Source organism: Mus pahari, chromosome 11, assembly GCF_900095145.1.
Source record: "Mus pahari chromosome 11, PAHARI_EIJ_v1.1, whole genome shotgun sequence".
Classification (NCBI taxonomy): domain Eukaryota; kingdom Metazoa; phylum Chordata; class Mammalia; order Rodentia; family Muridae; genus Mus; species Mus pahari.
This window is the reverse complement of record NC_034600.1, coordinates 35,596,519-35,613,282: the sequence shown is the minus strand read 5'-3', so window position 1 is coordinate 35,613,282 and position 16,764 is coordinate 35,596,519. Positions and strand designations below refer to the sequence as shown.

Sequence of the window (16,764 nt, the reverse complement as noted above, 5' to 3'; positions counted from 1 at the left end):
TCTCTCTCTCTCTCTCTCTCTCTCTCTCTCTCTCTCTCTCTCTCTCTTTCTCTCTTAGAAATCAGGTAGTCCCCAGAATTTCCAGGGGACTCTTCACAGTATTCATACTTGCTTTCTACTCAGAACCTCTGCTTGGTTTGTTTTTTTTTAAGTTATAATAGAAGTTAGTGTTTTCATAATCTTTAGGTAAGCTCCTTTCTTTTCCCTCTGTGTAGAAGCTGAAGGTTGAGCATCTTCTCCAGCTTTTCATTTCTGTCAAGGAAAGAAAATGCCATTGTAACTGAGTTTCTAAATAGTTTTATACAAGAGCCTCCTGCCAATGTTGGGCTAGGATTAAATACTGAAACTAAATTCTTTCATACCAATCTGCACATATAGTTTATTCTTGTGTCTGTGCATGCCCCTAGCTCTATCTGAGGCTCATATACTATTGCATATCTCACTTCAGTTTTTTTATTGTGTGGAGTCATCAGTGTACAAATTTACTCTTTAGAGAAAAGGGGCATACAAGGTCATTTCAAGAGATTAGAGTATGACTCCCCCCCCCACTGGGAAAGTGTGCTCCAAATCACTTTAGAGCTCCTGCAGCGAGCTTGCATTTAATATTGAAGATTGTCCTCCTCCAATTAAGCAGATTCTGTGTCCTTAGTCTCAACAGCATTCCAACGGATCTTCTTGTTATTCTATGTTCTTTGTATATAAATTTTTGCTATCTCATATGTCTGATTGACGCAAGGCTTTTGGAAATACTTTATGCTTTGCAAGATCATGGTTTTTTCCCAAAAAAATGAAGAAAAATATCCCTAGAATGATTTCCCTTCTTCATAGCCAACAAAATTAAAGTGAATTACGGCTATGCGAGGTAAAACCTACATTTAATAAACATTATTGGGTTATATCAGGTAGAACGTGACTCTGAAAAGCCGCATTTCTATAGGAAGATGACAGATGGGAATAATTTTAGTCATTCTGTACTTTGATATTCTAACACTTTTAAGTTGTACATTGGAGCATGGCTTTGCATCATCCTGTGTCTGTACTGATACTGAAAACCCGCTCAACCTCATCTCTTCCCACCGCATAGGTTAGAAATCTGTTCATATTACTGACTGCATGCATTGTGCTGACCGCTAACGCCTGCTTCCTGCCACCATAGGAAAGGAGCTGACAGCAGAAAAGGGAGGCAGGCTGCTAAGGGAACTGTAAGGTCCTGCTTTTTTTGACCACCATTTTCTTCTCTCTTTCTCTTCCCCACTCATGCAGCCATGAGAACTTGCCCATTCTGAAAGGGGCTCATTTGTGTGAACTTGGTTTTTTCCAGCCTCCTCTCACATTGCTCTGACATTAGCTCTCTCTGACTCTACTTGCCTCTCAGCCACAACTTGCAGCAAAAGTGTCCCCAGGTCATGTGAAGACAGGCCACCTCCCCACCACCAGCACCACCCTCCCCCACTCCATCTCTTCAGGTTTAGGATGGATTCTTCCCCTGGAATGTACTGTCGTGGTAAATTCAGATTTCAGAATATGCAGAGATGTCACCACAAAAAGGCAAAGAAGGAAATGTTAAAAATTGAAAAATCTTTTGTTCAGAACTTGATTGGAACCCTGGGAACTGATTATTTAAGAACCACTAATGGAAATTAATGGCCCAGATACAAGTGAGATACAGGATGAACCAAGACAAGAATGGGTTACAGGCAGGAGAGAGCCCAGTGTGTTCAGAAGCTTGCTAAAAAATGCAAAGCAAACGGTCCACACAAATGAAAGAAGCAAGCAGTAAAAAGATGATAAAAATAGAATTTAGCCACAAGTCAATTCTTTATTTTCCAGTGTAGGAAGGAGCAACTGATACTGAAATAGAACATCGAGTTAGAAGAAATGAAGCAAAATAAACCCTAAAATAGAAACTGTGATTGAGAGTCTAAGAGGAAGACATGAATTCATTCTTTAAGCAAATATTCATTGTTCATCTATCATATATGAGATACTGCTCTGGGATCTGAAAACCTGCAGTGACAGAGGTTGTAAGGGTCATGTTCTCAAAGAATACATATTCTAGAGGGAGGGAAGAGGGGATGACAGAGGGAGGGAAGTAAGAGAGGAAGGGGGAAGGGGAGAAGAATAAACAATCAAATGTTCTAAAATTCCCAAATATGCAGATAATTGAAATTGAATGCACAATGTAATAAGATGGGATGGAATAACTACTTAGGTGTGGTAGCCAAAGTTCTCTGAGGACATGTCATTGAATCAGACCTGAAAGGAAACAACTTCACCACAAACACAAAAGACTTCCAACCAAGAAGCTTGTCCTGTTTAAAGAATATACACATAACCAGATTCTATAATCCCAATGGTTGTCTAAAAACATCCACTATCCTATTTGTGTCTGTCTACACCATATGATTGCACTTCATATGGTATGGTTCAGCTCTGACACCCATTATGGTAAAGTTGTCGTTAGTTATATTGGAAGTGCATACTGCTCTGCCCTGATTTAAAGGCTGGAGAGAGAGTAAACCCTCATTCATACGCATGTGTTTTCCATTGTTTTTTTTCTCCTGTGCTCGGGGAAAACCTGGTTCTTCTGCTTCCTCACACAGCTACATGGGGCCAGCATGAGAGATGCAACTCTGGGGTCCCTGATGGCACCATATTTACAGACAAGGGAGACAGAAAAGCATAATGAGCGTTGAAGCAGGGGGGAGGGGTAGTGCCTCATCATGTCCAGATTCTAGGGCAGTGAAGAGCCCCGTGTTTAGTATAATCATTATCTTCTGCCACGTGCTTTGTGGTACAATGAATACCTACCATCACATAGAAAAGCCTTAAAATCATTTTTTTTAGCATAGATAAGCAACTTACAGAATGAATATAACCGATTTACACTCTCAAGTGCATACTTTCTTCTAAAGCAAGAAAGTGTGCAGGTAGGTTACTTAGCAAACACCCTGTGTTTCTTCCTTAGTTCTCTGCACAGTGCAGAGTCAGAAAAGCTGAGAGCCACTCGGAAGAGGCAGCTGTGCCTCTGATGCAAGCTGTATTCATCTTGTCCTGCAAGCCTCTTCTGCAAGGACTGTCCTGACAGAAGATGTGTCAGTGCATACAAGACATAGGAAACATGCCTCTTCCGTCAAGGAAATGACAGGGCAGGGATACAATATGAACTCTGGGAAGAATGGTTTGTTTTGACTCCTGCACAGAAGTACCTGCATGGGTAATACTGACTTGCTGGTCCCTGGAGGCCAGATTAAGGACCTGTGAAGAAACCCTGTCAGTGACAGTATGCCCTCTGATTGTTACTGGGTGGCTGGAGAAAAGGGGAAAAGCAAGAATGGAAAACAAAGGATGGGGAAAGGGGTAATATATAAAAATACATATATTTTCATATAAGGACTATAGTACTAAGAAAAGAGAAGAAAAGAGATCTCTAGAGTAGGTGTGACTAAAAGATCCCCACACAGCCTTCTGGCAGTGCCTAGAACTTGTGAGGTTGGAGGATCTGTGGTTCTCCTAAGGTGCCTCAGACCTGATGTGGCCTTCTTCCTCCTGGGAGACTAACCATTTCTAGTGAATGTGAGAATATCCAGCCATCCTTTCCGTGCTTGGTTTCTCTTGATTTCCCCCTCAAACATCCCTCTTACGTTATCTATAAACAGGCTAGAAATACATGTGAATTCCCAAGGACCTGAAAGCAAAAGTCTTTGCACGACCCCAAGGAAAGGGACCGAAAGTCTTGTGTCCTGGTTCTAAACAGTGATGCAGCTATCTGAGCATGGTTTCAAGGCACTCCGCAGGCTCTCGCTCACCCTCATTCCCATCCCCTCCCCCAAGCAAATATTTGTTCACTGAGGCCTGAAATTGATTTTCAAGGGACAGGACTTTTTCATTTCATAATAGGAAATGATTTTTGGATGCACAGTCACTCTCTTAGGCAAAGCAAAAGATGGTTTTGAAGTCGCCATTTGGAAGCATGCTGATTCCTTCCTAAGAGCAAGATGAAGAGCCCAGCCAGGTATTATGTAACAAGTCTCCCATCCCAAGACCAGGCCAGCAAAGGAGGGAAGCTGTGGGGTGAAGATCTCTAATAGGGCACTATCTTTTCTGCTAAGTCCTTCATGTAGCTCAAAAGAACATCTACAAACTGACGCTTCTCTAGTCTCACAGGCCACCAGCAACACCCCATACTTGCCCCTGTACCCAAGTCTAGCATGCACAAAGTATCTTAAATCACTTTGTGGCACCTCACTAGACATCTTTTCTGCGTATTCCTCTGCCTGGTATAATATAGTCCATTCTACCCAGCTCCACACTTATCCCTTCCCCCTGGCCCATCCCTGCTGCTGACACCCTAAGCCTGGGCTGGTTCCTGTACCTCGAGCATCCCCGTGGTGCCACAGATGGCATATACATAAAGGTTGTCATGTATTACCTGTTTCCTTGTCTGTTGTTCTTTGGAGACCTTGGTGGTCTTGAGTATATTCCCAGCATCTAGCATAGAACCTGGAGCAAAGATTCAAGAAATGCTTATTGAATAAGTAGATGAATTTCTTGTATTTTCTATCTTATGTCAACAGAAAGGGAATTTAATTAGGAAAATGTAACAGAAATGTTGACCTAAACTTACGAATATTTCCCTTCCTAGATAAAAAAAAAATTTTTTCATCAAAATCACAGAAAAATATATTAGGAAAAGAATAAATCCATACTAGCTTGTTAGGTTGAGATAACTGCTTTATGAAGTAATGCCATATCTCAATAGATGAGAACAATAAGTTGATTCATTTATGGCATAGTCCAATGATGTCAGAATTAGAGCGGTACATTCATCCAGCTTTCAGAAAGCATGGGAATTCTATAGGAGGAGATGTTCAGGAAGGAGTCTAAAGAACCCACTGTCCATAACTGTCACATGGCCCTTTCCAATGTAGGTGAAAAAGAAGAGGCTGGAAAAAAACAGAACATCTCCCATAACTCTAAAAAACAGACAAGGCATACCTAAGCAGACCAAAAATGTTAATCTCTCCAAACTGACAAGCAATTCAGAGTGAATTTATTAGGAATTTAAAAAACAAAGGAAACAGAGGTAGATTTAAAAAAAAAAAAAAAAGGCCAGGGAAAAACAAAAATAATTCAAAGGATAGAGAAATTCTTTAAAAAGAAGTCAAATCCAGAAACACTTTATACCCAGGCAACAAATTGAAACCATAGGAAGGGTTTCTACCATTGCTGGAGTTAATATTTGAAACTGCCGTTAGAGTTTGGCTACCACCAGCTCCCAGCAGAAGCTACAATGGTCCATCCTGGAAAACAAAGCAGAACAGAGTGTGAAATAATGCTAGGCTTGCACAAAGACAGTCATGAGTCAAACAGAAAGTGGGTTTGGGATTGCAGTCAGCACCCAGTAAAGCTTCTTCGCTTTTCTCTGGAAAGCAGGGATTTCAAGCAGGAGGTACAGCAGGAGTAGCACCTGATCGTGAGCCCAGGCAGTGTAACCTTGGGTCTGGGAAGCCTTATGCCCAGGAGAAGGGTTGCAAAGGCATATTGTCCAACCACATACCCTACCCATTCTCCATGATTGCTGGGACACTGCTGGTAGAAGTGGCAGAAAAGCTCAAGAACGTATCTGAACAGACACCCAGGAAGGACCAAGTTTCCAAGAAAAACCAACATTGCTAAAGGAAGATACCAAAGGTAACAACTGACATTGAAAGAAGAGCTGTTGTGATGATCAATGTTTAAAGTTTGTATAAATTTAGGAAGCTAAAACAGTAATTATCTGTACCAAGTTGGTATCAGCATGAGGCAGGAGCTTACTGAACCTGGACCTTAGTGATTGGACTAATCTCTATAACCAGCTTGCCCCTGGCATCTCCCATCTCCATCTCTCCAGGACCAGGATTATAGCACCACGCTCTCCCAGCTTAACCTGGGTTCTGGAGTGATCCAAACTCCAGTCCTCACACTGGAATGGAAAGTACTTTACCTCCTGGACCCTAGACCCAGAAATATTTTATTTAAAACTATTGTGCTATCTCAATTGATCGCCTGATAGGTTACAGAGACAAAGAGAAAGGGGTGACTGTAACATGAAAAGTCACTGCTCGCCATCTTAGCTGTATTAACATCGTGAACAGTGGATCAGACGACATATGCATTTTCCAGTGTGATAAATCAAGGACCCAGTACCAATTGTGCAATATTCTCGCTGAAAATGGTTACTATGCACCTAGACATGGGGGGATCATCAGATTCAGATAAAAAGAAAGGCATTCTATAAAACAACTCCTGAGGACTCTATTCAAAAGTATTCATGAGATATAAACAACAACAACAAAAAAAAAGATAGTGTTACAGTATATAAAAGAAATGTACGGAAACATGAAAGTGAATGCTGTATGTAGTCTCTAAATTAGGTTAAAAATAAGGCTAAGGGGGACATTGTTGGAACCATTGAACAAGTGTGAATACAGACTAGATATTAAACAATAATATTGTATGTATTCAGTTCTGTTGAGTTGTGTTCAACCCCAAAGTTTAGAATTATTTGGTATGATCATTGTTTGGAGGTAATATAATAAACCATCTTTATTCTTTCTTCCTCTCTGTCTTTGTATGTTTGGTGTGTGTCTGTTGTATGCATGTGTGCATACACAGGTGTAGTGTGTATGCCTGTCTATTCATTGGCTGGTAAAGGATGTCCAGTGCCTTCCTATACCGCTGTGTGCCTTATTCCCCTGACACACTCTCTCACACTGAACCCAAGCTGACTGTTTAGGGTAGGCTGGCAAGGGAGGGAGCTTCCTAGATCTGTCTACCCCTTCTTCCCAACTCTGGGGCTATACAGGCATGATCAGCATGTTACTGCTTACCCACTGAGTCACTGTCCATCCGTAACATACAGGTTCAGCAGGGAATACATACTCGAGTGTTTGTGACCGTGTATCAGTGAAGCCGGCAACTTACATTTAAATGGTGCGTCATAAATAGATGTAAAATGTAAAACCTTGGATGCCCTCTTAGAGGTGATTTTTCTTTTCAAAATAAAGGGTAAATCCCAATCAAGTGTCAAGAAAAGATAACACAAGAAAGAATTCATGCAGAGACATATTTAGAAGACATCTTAGGATTCAAAAGTTTAAAGATTATACCCTACAACTTTTCAGAGATCCTTAAATAGAGCGCGCACAAAAGCCATCAGCAGCTACAAATAGAAGCTGAGGGAACAATGCCATCGAGTTCTCAGAGAAACTTCGTTTGAACATGGATCTCTGTGTGTAGCCCAGTAAGACTTCAGCACGAGCACGGTGGGAGAGGAGTGGGGAAGGACTCATATTTTGAGACACATAAAAGCTAAGGACCGTTGCTCCACAGATCTCTGAAGTAGTCCATCAAACACACATTCTATACATCTCCATGTTATCTGCAAAGTTTAAAAAGTAGAGGGCTTTTCCCAGTACTGCCCCTTGGCTCTCTCCCAAATCACCCAGGTCAGGTCCACGGATGAATTTTGCCCAGAGGTGGGTGACAACTGGACAACTGGACTTGTACCTGGAGGCAAATGCAAATGGCTTTAAGAGGCCACTGCCCTCAGACTGTGACATGATATAACCTGCTAAATCCTGTGCTTAATTAATTTCCACCCAACAGAATACCATAAAATGGGAAAACCAAGTCCTCAGACAAGCTACACCCCCTCCCCAAGATTGGCGTGCACAACGCACACTGCCAAGGATCACAACTTCCCATCAGGCTACTTGGGTTTACAGTCTGGCTCACTTCTCCAGGGTCCCTTACTGCTGGGCTCTGAGGAAGGGGACACAGTTCCCACTTCATGGTGTGTCCAATTCTCCTTGCATTGCTGACTTAGGGGACAGAAGACAAAGAGCGAGCGTTACCAGTTCCTCCGGACAGTAAAATTTTTCCCATGAATAGCCAGTCCTTTCACAAATTTGCGGGTTTGTTTCTTTGTCATCAGCGTTGTTAAGACTTAGCTAATGCCAGGCGTGGTGGCACACACTTTTAATCCCAGCACTCGGGAGGCAGAGGCAGGCTGATTTCTGAGTTCAAGGCCAGCCTGGTCTACAAAGTGAGTTCCAGGACAGCCAGGGCTATACAGAGAAACCCTGTCTCAACCCCCCCCCCAAAATAAATAAATAAAAAGAACTTAGCTAAGTACAATGAACGAAGCTCCTGTGTCATTAATGCTCAATGACAGGCACCAGTTTCAATTTCTCCAGAATTATGTCTACATACTAAAAATCAAGTTAAGTAAAAGAGTATAAGACACAAGATATACCTCTTCTCCAAACTGCAGAATGTTAAGGAACAGCTTTGCAGTTCTTTGTACATTTTTTACTATTGTCTGCTGCTGGCTCATGCCTGTGATCTTAGCACTTAGTAAACTGAGATAGGAAGATTGCCATGAGCTCGTTCGAGGCCAGCCTGGGCTACATACTGCCCGTATATCCAGGATTATATAACAAGATCTTATCTAAGGAAGAGGGAAAGAAGAAGAGGAAAAGAGAGAGGAGATCAGAAGGGCAGCAGGGAGGAGGAAGAAGAGGAGAAGGAGGTTCTCCTAAGTTTTTTTTCCTCACACAAATACATTCATGTGCACACACACACACATACACACACATGCAAATTCACAGGCACACGCACATACACACAAAGACATATGCACACACGCACACACACACATGCACATATACACACAGTACCAAGCCTAGTGTTTGGAACTTCTGATACTCAAGAAATGTTTGTATGGGAACATGACTGAAGGAACAAATAGACAAATAACAAAGCTGGAGGAGGTGAAAGCCTGGCCCTCTGACCTTGTGGGTCATTTCCACTGTAATTCTCCTCTGTGGCTATAAATATTTTCAAGGTAAAATAGGGGATTGTGACAGAGTGTGTCCCTAGTCCAAGGACTGTGGTCCTCCATCTAATTTCATGTCACCTTATGGTTAAACCAATGTTTAGTGTTGTTAGGGGGTTTATTTATTTGAGAGCAGTGCTTTGTCGTGAACAATCACTCAGGATGAGGCCAATCACTCAGGATGTGAAAACATGGTCTTTCAGCTGATAAGTCTTTGCCACACCAACACTTGACTGCTGCATCACAGGCTGGGTTTTCTTCACAGAGGCTGCAGTGTAAAGGGAGATCGAGAGTCAAGAAAATAGAAGGCAGGTCCCTGCTCTGCAGGTAGCCTGAGAAAGTCAGTGTCCAAGATCAGAGAGAACAGCAGGAAGCTCCCACTCTCCCTGCTGGTTGTCACCTGCTTCTGACCCTGACACTCACTCCTGGCTCCGAGAGCAAAACCCAGCTTATGTTCACAGGCTAAATCCCTGTTCCCAAGAGGGCCATCTAAGTCACTCATGCCAGGTTACAAAGCAAATCTTCATCAAAGGTAGGGCCCTTAACTTTGTTTTGACCTTTAGGTGGTATCGACCTCAACTATCATTCCAGAATGTTGTTGGAGCATACTATATACATATAGGCACACACGGGCATGCACTCAGACACACCCCCACACCCACATACATGCATATACACACAGACACATGCACATATACACAAAGACACATGCACACACAGAGATATATGCACATATACACAAAGACACATGCACACACACACATATAGACACACACATGCAAATACATACACATAGACACATACTTACACACACACACACACACACACACACACACACACACACACAGTTGCTTCATACCACAAAGAGACATTGGGCTTAGTGAGGCATTTGATTCATAGCATACCAGTCTTTATAAGGACATCCTTAGTAGAGAAATTGTATTGCTGATTTCTTATCCATTCTCCTTAGGAAAAGAAGCTAGTGGGGGAGCGAAGAATTTGGACAGCAAAATTGAGGAGAATGCTGAGACACCTGCCCTGGAAGACTCCTTGTCATCCCCTGTAGAGAGCCAGCAGCAGGCCTGGCAGGTCGCCACAGATATTGAAAACACCGAAAGGTTAGTGGGATGTCCCCTGAATGGATGCTGGTCTTCCTCTGGTCCATGTTCTTGGGGTTCTCTATTTCAGGTTCAGGAGAAACGGGGCTCTGTATGGTCTGACAGAGCAGGTAGCCTGGCAGGAACTTGGAATCCACCTAATCTGCAGAGGAAAACCTGGGGCTCTCTAGCAAAGTGGTACTTGGGTCTCTATCACTATGACAAATTAATGAATACCTTGTTTAATATTTTGACCAATTCACAGATTTTTCACAGTGCCTGGCCTTCTTCCTCTCCTGACGTACAGTCAGAATGAGTTCGTGCACTGACCCCCACAGCTTACTGCTAGAGAGGAACTTCCTTCAGGACAGAAAAAAAAAAAATCTACAATGGTTCTATTTTGTTGGGGTAAAGAAAGCACTAATAATACAAGGACAAGGACCCATCCCATCAGCGTGGGAAAACACTACTGTGCAGAGCTAAGTGATGAGGCCGGTATGTAGCCTCTGCACTGATGCCCGTACCCTTTGCTATGAACATCCTCAGAGCTAGCACAAAGCAGCTGAATGAACCTGGGGTAATTCTACTCTCTGTTTTCTCTGTGTTGGGGTTGAGTCACTGACATGATAATGAACATTTTATTTTATTTTTTTTTTTATTTTTAGAAACGGAAAACACAATGGCATTTACAGCTATGGTGGCTCGACTTTCGGGTTGTAAAATTATTCTAAAGCTAATTACCAAATGCCTGTGTTTATAGGAAACACAGTATAGTAACTGTGTGCTATTACTATGGCTTGCATAAACTTTGATATCCAATCACTCAAACAATAAAGTTGGTTTGTCTCCGTTTTATAGACGTATGAACACATGATGAAAGAGTTATGTGTCTTAATTTCTAAAATAAAAGGTTTTGGGCTGGTGAGATGGCTCAGTGGGTAAGAGCACCCAACTGCTCTTCCGAAGGTCTATGAAGTTCAAATCCCAGCAACCACATGGTGGCTCACAACCATCCGTAACAAGATCTGACGCCCTCTTCTGGAGTGTCTGAGGACAGCTACAGTGTACTTACATATAATAAATAAATAAATAAATCTTTAAAAAAAAAATAAAATAAAATAAAAGGTTTTTGGTTCTGCTCCTGGGGAAAGGGAGTACAACTGTCAGAATTTCAAGGTCGGGACAGAGCCATCTGCAAAACTATTTCCTCTTCATACACCTCGGATAGCGGTTAGACCCACACCTCATGCTTTAAGAAATCAATCAAACATAGCATGGAGTAGGATAGCCTGCTGTGTTGGCAAAGTTGCTACCCAGATGTTAGTCAAAGGACAGAGGCAAGCCCGAGGGAAGCTGGAAGCAAGAACTGCAGGGAGGAGCTGCTTTCCTATTCCGTTCTCTCTGCCCAGTACTCCGTGCACTTTAAACTGGGCTGCCATTTAACTCCTTGACACTCCTTTAACACTGGTTGTGAGCCACTATGTGGTTGCTGGGACTTGAACTGAGGACCCCTGGAAGAGCAGTCAATGCTCTTAACCGCTAAGCCATCTTCAGCCCCAATTTAAATTTTTTTTTCTGGTTTTTCGAGACAGGGTTTCTCTGTGTAGCCCTGGCTGTCCTGGAACTCACTTTGTAGACCAGGCTGGCCTCGAACTCAGAAATCTGCCTGCCTCTGCCTCCCGAGTGCTGGGATTAAAGGCATGCGCCACCACGCCCGGCTTGATGGAGCTCTTCTAAAGACACTGGTGGCTGACCATTCCGGAAGCCAACCCAAGCAAATTGTCTTCTTGGATATAGGGGGAGCACAGGTAATCGTCCAGTGCAAGGTAACAACGGAACTTTGTTCCAATGGTACGCGCTTAGTTTTTCCCCTCCTGTCCAACTTGGCTGGAGATCTTAAGTGGAAGCGTTATGCAGGATGGCCACGCCTCCCTGTGCCACCTCTTCCTTCTGCTTCATCTGCATACCACGCCCTTGACCCGCCATCAGCCTCACACCGATGGACCCCATTCTGAATGTTCAAGGGTCCTCCTACCCACTCATTAGTCTGCCCTCCTTTCCTTGTCCAGTCAGCAGGGCCTGAGATCTGAACTTCCTTTGGTATCTTAACCTTGAGCGAGGGTTGGCTTGGGTCTGTGGCCTCTCTCAACACTGCTCCTCCAGTGCTTCGCAGCTCAACACTGTTGCTTCATGAAACCAACCGGAAATTTCAAATCTGAGATTTCGTGGTGGTTCTTTCCTCAATTTAAAACAAGAGCGGTAGATATAAAACCTTTAATTTGGGGATTTTTCCTTTTTTTTCTTTATCTTTTTGTTTTGAGACAGAGACTCGCTAAAATTGCTCGGGCTGGCCCTGACTCTCTCTGTAGCCCAGATTCTCCTACCTCTGCTTCATAATTAGCTGCAAGTAGTCTTGTGCAACCAGCTTTACTTCAATGTTAGAACTTTCTTTACCCACAAGCATTTTTTAAGGAAATGTATTTATCTATCTATTCATTTATGTGCTCTCAATTGTGTGTGTGTGTGTGTGTGTGTGTGTGTGTGTGTACAAGTATGTACTACACGGCACTTGTGCAGGCCAAAGGACAAATTTGGGAAGTCTATTTTCTTCCTCTAGCATGCGGGTCCTGGAAATTGACTTCAAGTCAATGGTCCCCAGTGGCCTCTCTTCCAGCATCTCTACTATGAAGAGGTCGTCTCTGGAGATCTCTGAATGTATCCCTTGTCAATCCTGGTGGGACAAGTCCATCTCAGCACTCAGGAGGCTGAAGTAGGGAAACCAAAAACTCAAAGCCATCCTCTGAGACCTGTTCTCAAAGAAACAAAAGCTGTAAGTGTAGTTCACTGATGGAGAACTTCCCTGGTATTCATGAGGCCCTGGGTTTGATGCCTAGAACCACACAACAGCAGCAACAACAACAACAACAAGAGAGCTGTAGCAATTGATTGCTCTGCTATCATTCAATTCTGCTCATGGCAGACAGCAAGGACTCTGCACAGCCATCTGACCATAGCCCCAGTGACGCATCCCGAATCCTGACTTTCCCCAGGAGCCCACTGTTCCAGTTGTGTGTCCTTGGCCTCTCCCTGCAGATCCATAGTACTGTCCTCATTATAAAGGCTCTCCACTGAATTCAGCCAGGTCGGACTACAATGAGAGATGCCAAGGGCTGGGGCCAAATCCTATCTGCTATTCCTTACTGTAAAAGCAAAGTAAATTCAGTATGCGTCTATTAGAAATGAAAACTGGTAAAATTCCATGTGGAATCTCACCTTTCATTTATCACATAGGTGAAGCTTGAGGCTTCATTTGGAAAACGTATAACTAATTTTTCTTTCTGTCAACTTTGCAGAGACATGCGAGAAATGAAAAACCTTCTTAGCAAACTCAGGGAAACGATGCCTTTACCACTGAAAAATCAAGGTGAGTCCTGGGATTTCTCTTGGAGGCAGAGCATGTTGAACTTGGACGTTGCTTCTCAAAGTCAGTGCAAGGGTTTCCCACAAAGAGAGGGAGCCTTCTTAGAGAGAGTGGGTGAGGCTGTCGTCTTGGTGAGGGAGCCTCCTCTCATGGAGACAGAGACACATTCACCTGAAAGTGGACACCCACATCCCTGCCAGACCTGTCACGTGCTGTGGAAAGAGCCAAACCAGGGATACCTCTACAAGAGGACCAAGAACGTGGCTTTCGTCTGCATAAGGTTTATAGACTACTGGAGAAAGATCCCTCCATTTACATGCTTAATTATATAAAAAGAATAATAGAATTAATTCATATTGGGGACACATGGTATGACACTGTCCTGAGTATTTCACGTGTATCAGCTATGTTGGCTTATATAATTACTATTTTGTTTGTTTGTTTGTTTGTTTCTCCCATACTAGGAGTCAAAGCTAGGGCCTTACATGTTAGGCAAGTAGTCTATGACTGAGCTCAATTTCCAGTCTCCTATTAAAATGTAATAATGATTTAGGGAGATTCTATTAAAGTTTTCCTAATTTACAGAGAACTAGATGCAGGGGTTAGTTTTTCCATAGTCGTACAGATTATAGTAGAATGACTGTGCTATGGGGTCGGACTCAGGTAGTCCATCTCTGGAAGATGCAAAAGAATCCAACCTGACACAGACCAGTAAAGAAATATTCACAAGAATGAGGGATGGTCCTGATTTTGTTAACTATCGGATGCTCTGCATCCGGAGCCTGGAACACAGCTAGAATACCACCTGGCACAAGCAGTAAATGTTTGTTGAGTCTTTGCAGGACTCTAGGACTGAAGTTGTGCACACAAGTGAATAGTAAGTGCTTTACATTAAACGGACTTAGCTAGAGCAGCCATGAGTGAAGCATTAGCTTCAGAAAGTGGTACCTAGAGGATAGGAAAGGCTCTTTAGAGGCAAGGAAAAAAACCCTCCTGTTTCCACCGAAGAAAGCCTGTGCGGGAGGGAGGGCAGTATACTGTCTGCCTGGGAGCAAGGGAAGCTGAGTGAAGAGGAGGGAGGAGGAGGAGGACTTGGCAGCAGAGCTGAAGTGCCTCTTGGCTCGGAGCATATCAGCAGAAGGTGGAGAGGTGGAGGCAGGCGAGAACACCAGACAAAGGCTGAGACAGTGCATCAGCTGCACTGTGCTGGAGACCTGGGTCAGAGTATGAGGCAGGGGAGGAGGCAAGACAGGTAATTCCAAGTAATCTTGTAGAATCTGATCACAGAGGCCAAGCCCACCCCCAACCAGTCAGTGTGCTTCTGAGTCTTGGAGGAAAGTAGATGTATAGTAATGGGAGAGTTCTCTGACTAGGCATACAAAGCCGTTGCTGCTGCTAGAAGCGCCTGTGGGTTTAGAGTAAAGGGCTTCAATTAAAGCTAGGCTTGAGGTCAGAGTCTGGCTCTGCCATTGTCCAACCACGTGACCCCGGGGCAAGTGGTTTGACTTCCGGAAATGTCCGAGAGTGGGGGAGACCATAGTGACTTGAGGATTAGAGAGGCGGGACACACCACATCAACCTTACAAAGAGCAAATCAACTGGAACCCGACATCTAGGAGATGTTTGTTGAGTAGGATGTGGGAGAGATGAAATAGTTTTGGAAGGAACCCGGGACCACTTTGCCGATGTGTTTGGCGACTGACCTTGTCATTTAGTAGCTGGCCTACACAGACCTGCTCAGAACTCCAAAGCAGCAGCAAGTAGGACTCGCCCTGCAAAGATCATGTGCCATGTCCATGTCCAATCAGTCTTGAGGTCAGAGGTCAGAGAATAGGCCTCTGGGACTTTAAATTTGGAGCATGCATTAGGATCCACAGGTTTGGCAGTCTCCCCTATGGACACTACCCTGCCCTCTTAACTGAAGCATGCGTTCCGCCTCCCAGGAGGGTAATTTCCCATGGTGCCCAGTCTGAATTTTGAGAATGCCACAAATTCTGTGTTTTCCGTGAACCCACCTTAAAACCCCCTTCCACCTCTAGCGCCAGTCCACGCTGCCACGGTGGGACTGTGTGTTGACAGAGAAATCAAATTTTCATTTTAATTAGGTAATTTTCAAAAATCACAGGAGGTACAATAGAAATATGTTTGTATTTCATAAGTGAAAACTTATTGGGAAGAAATCACCCAAGTAAATCATCCGAAGTCTTAAATCATGAATCCATCTGGGAAATAAAAGGTAAAATGATTTATTCCGAAGGTGGTTCAGTCACATTCTAATAATAAAAAGAATAGTTGAAGTGAAGGGCTTTTGGAAATTCAGGCGCCTCATTTTGTGGAGAAAGGCAGACCCTTAGCAAGTTGGTGTCCACTCATAGTGTGCTGTCCCTGTGCCAGCAGAGAGCAGTGAGAACCCAAGGAAGTGGGCAGAAAGGCTCTGAGGGAAGGATATAAACCATCTCCAGGGACAGTCTTTGACAGACACATATGGCAGTGCCATTCCATTCGTTTTAGAAACCATCCAGGTTCTTCCCTCTGACTGCGTAGACTGAGATGCCCACAGAGCCTCCCACAGCAGCAGTCTGTGATGCAGGTCTGACTTAAGTGTGCAGGGAATGGGGCGATGCATCAAAAGGTTTTTTTTTCCCCCGGTTCTTTCACCGTAGACCCTTCTTCTCAAAAACTGATTCTAACTAATTGAAACCATTATAGAACGCCATCTGTCTCATTTCTGGCTTATTTCCTTTCTGTTTTTATTCTATTTGCATGTGTGCTAGCAACAGAAAAGGAGAGAAAAATGTCACTCACGGGCCTGGCTTCTTGTGCTTGGCCTGCTGGCCATGGGAAAACCCTGCCAGCTCAGACTCTCTTCTTCTCCAGGCTCCATTTCAGTTCTTCATTTGGAACTGGTCCAGGGTTCATTTCAACACTGGATTACATCTCTCCCACTCGCTACTCAGCAGACGTTCACTTGAAGTTGATCTTTAGTAAGAAAGAAAAGAGTGGCCAAGGGCGGGGATTTAGATGATCAGAAAAGTGCCTACGTTTGGGGGCATTGTCTTCTCTGTCAGTGCCCTTGCAGCCTGAGCTTGGAGATGCTCATACCCAGGTGAGTAAGCAAGTGGCCCTTGTTCTGTGGTACCCCCATCGTGGGCTGCAGGCAATATCCAGCTCTTCTGGCTCCAGGCCTGCTGTCCTTTCCCCTGCTCCAGTGCCCCTCCTGTCCTCCATTCTGGGTCATTGACAGTGCTGCAGGGAGCTTCATTAATTATGATCAGCTGGCTGTGTCAAATGGATTACAAATGGAGCCACCTGTGGGGAGCCCACAAGGTTACCAACAAAGGCTCAAAGGAGAAAAGAAAGGAAAG

The 16,764-nt window shown here is 43.8% G+C and overlaps 1 protein-coding gene across 1 annotated transcript in view; it reads left to right on the top strand.

Annotated features, from left to right (window-relative positions):
* The window catches only part of Rgs7bp (regulator of G protein signaling 7 binding protein), a 104,304-nt gene that overhangs the window by 75,927 nt on the left and 11,613 nt on the right, over positions 1-16,764 (top strand). The window contains exons 4-5 of the mRNA XM_021208670.2: positions 9,852-9,999; positions 13,332-13,402. Of these exons, the coding sequence (XP_021064329.1) occupies positions 9,852-9,999; positions 13,332-13,402 (219 nt within the window). The remainder of the gene's footprint in view (positions 1-9,851; positions 10,000-13,331; positions 13,403-16,764) is intronic.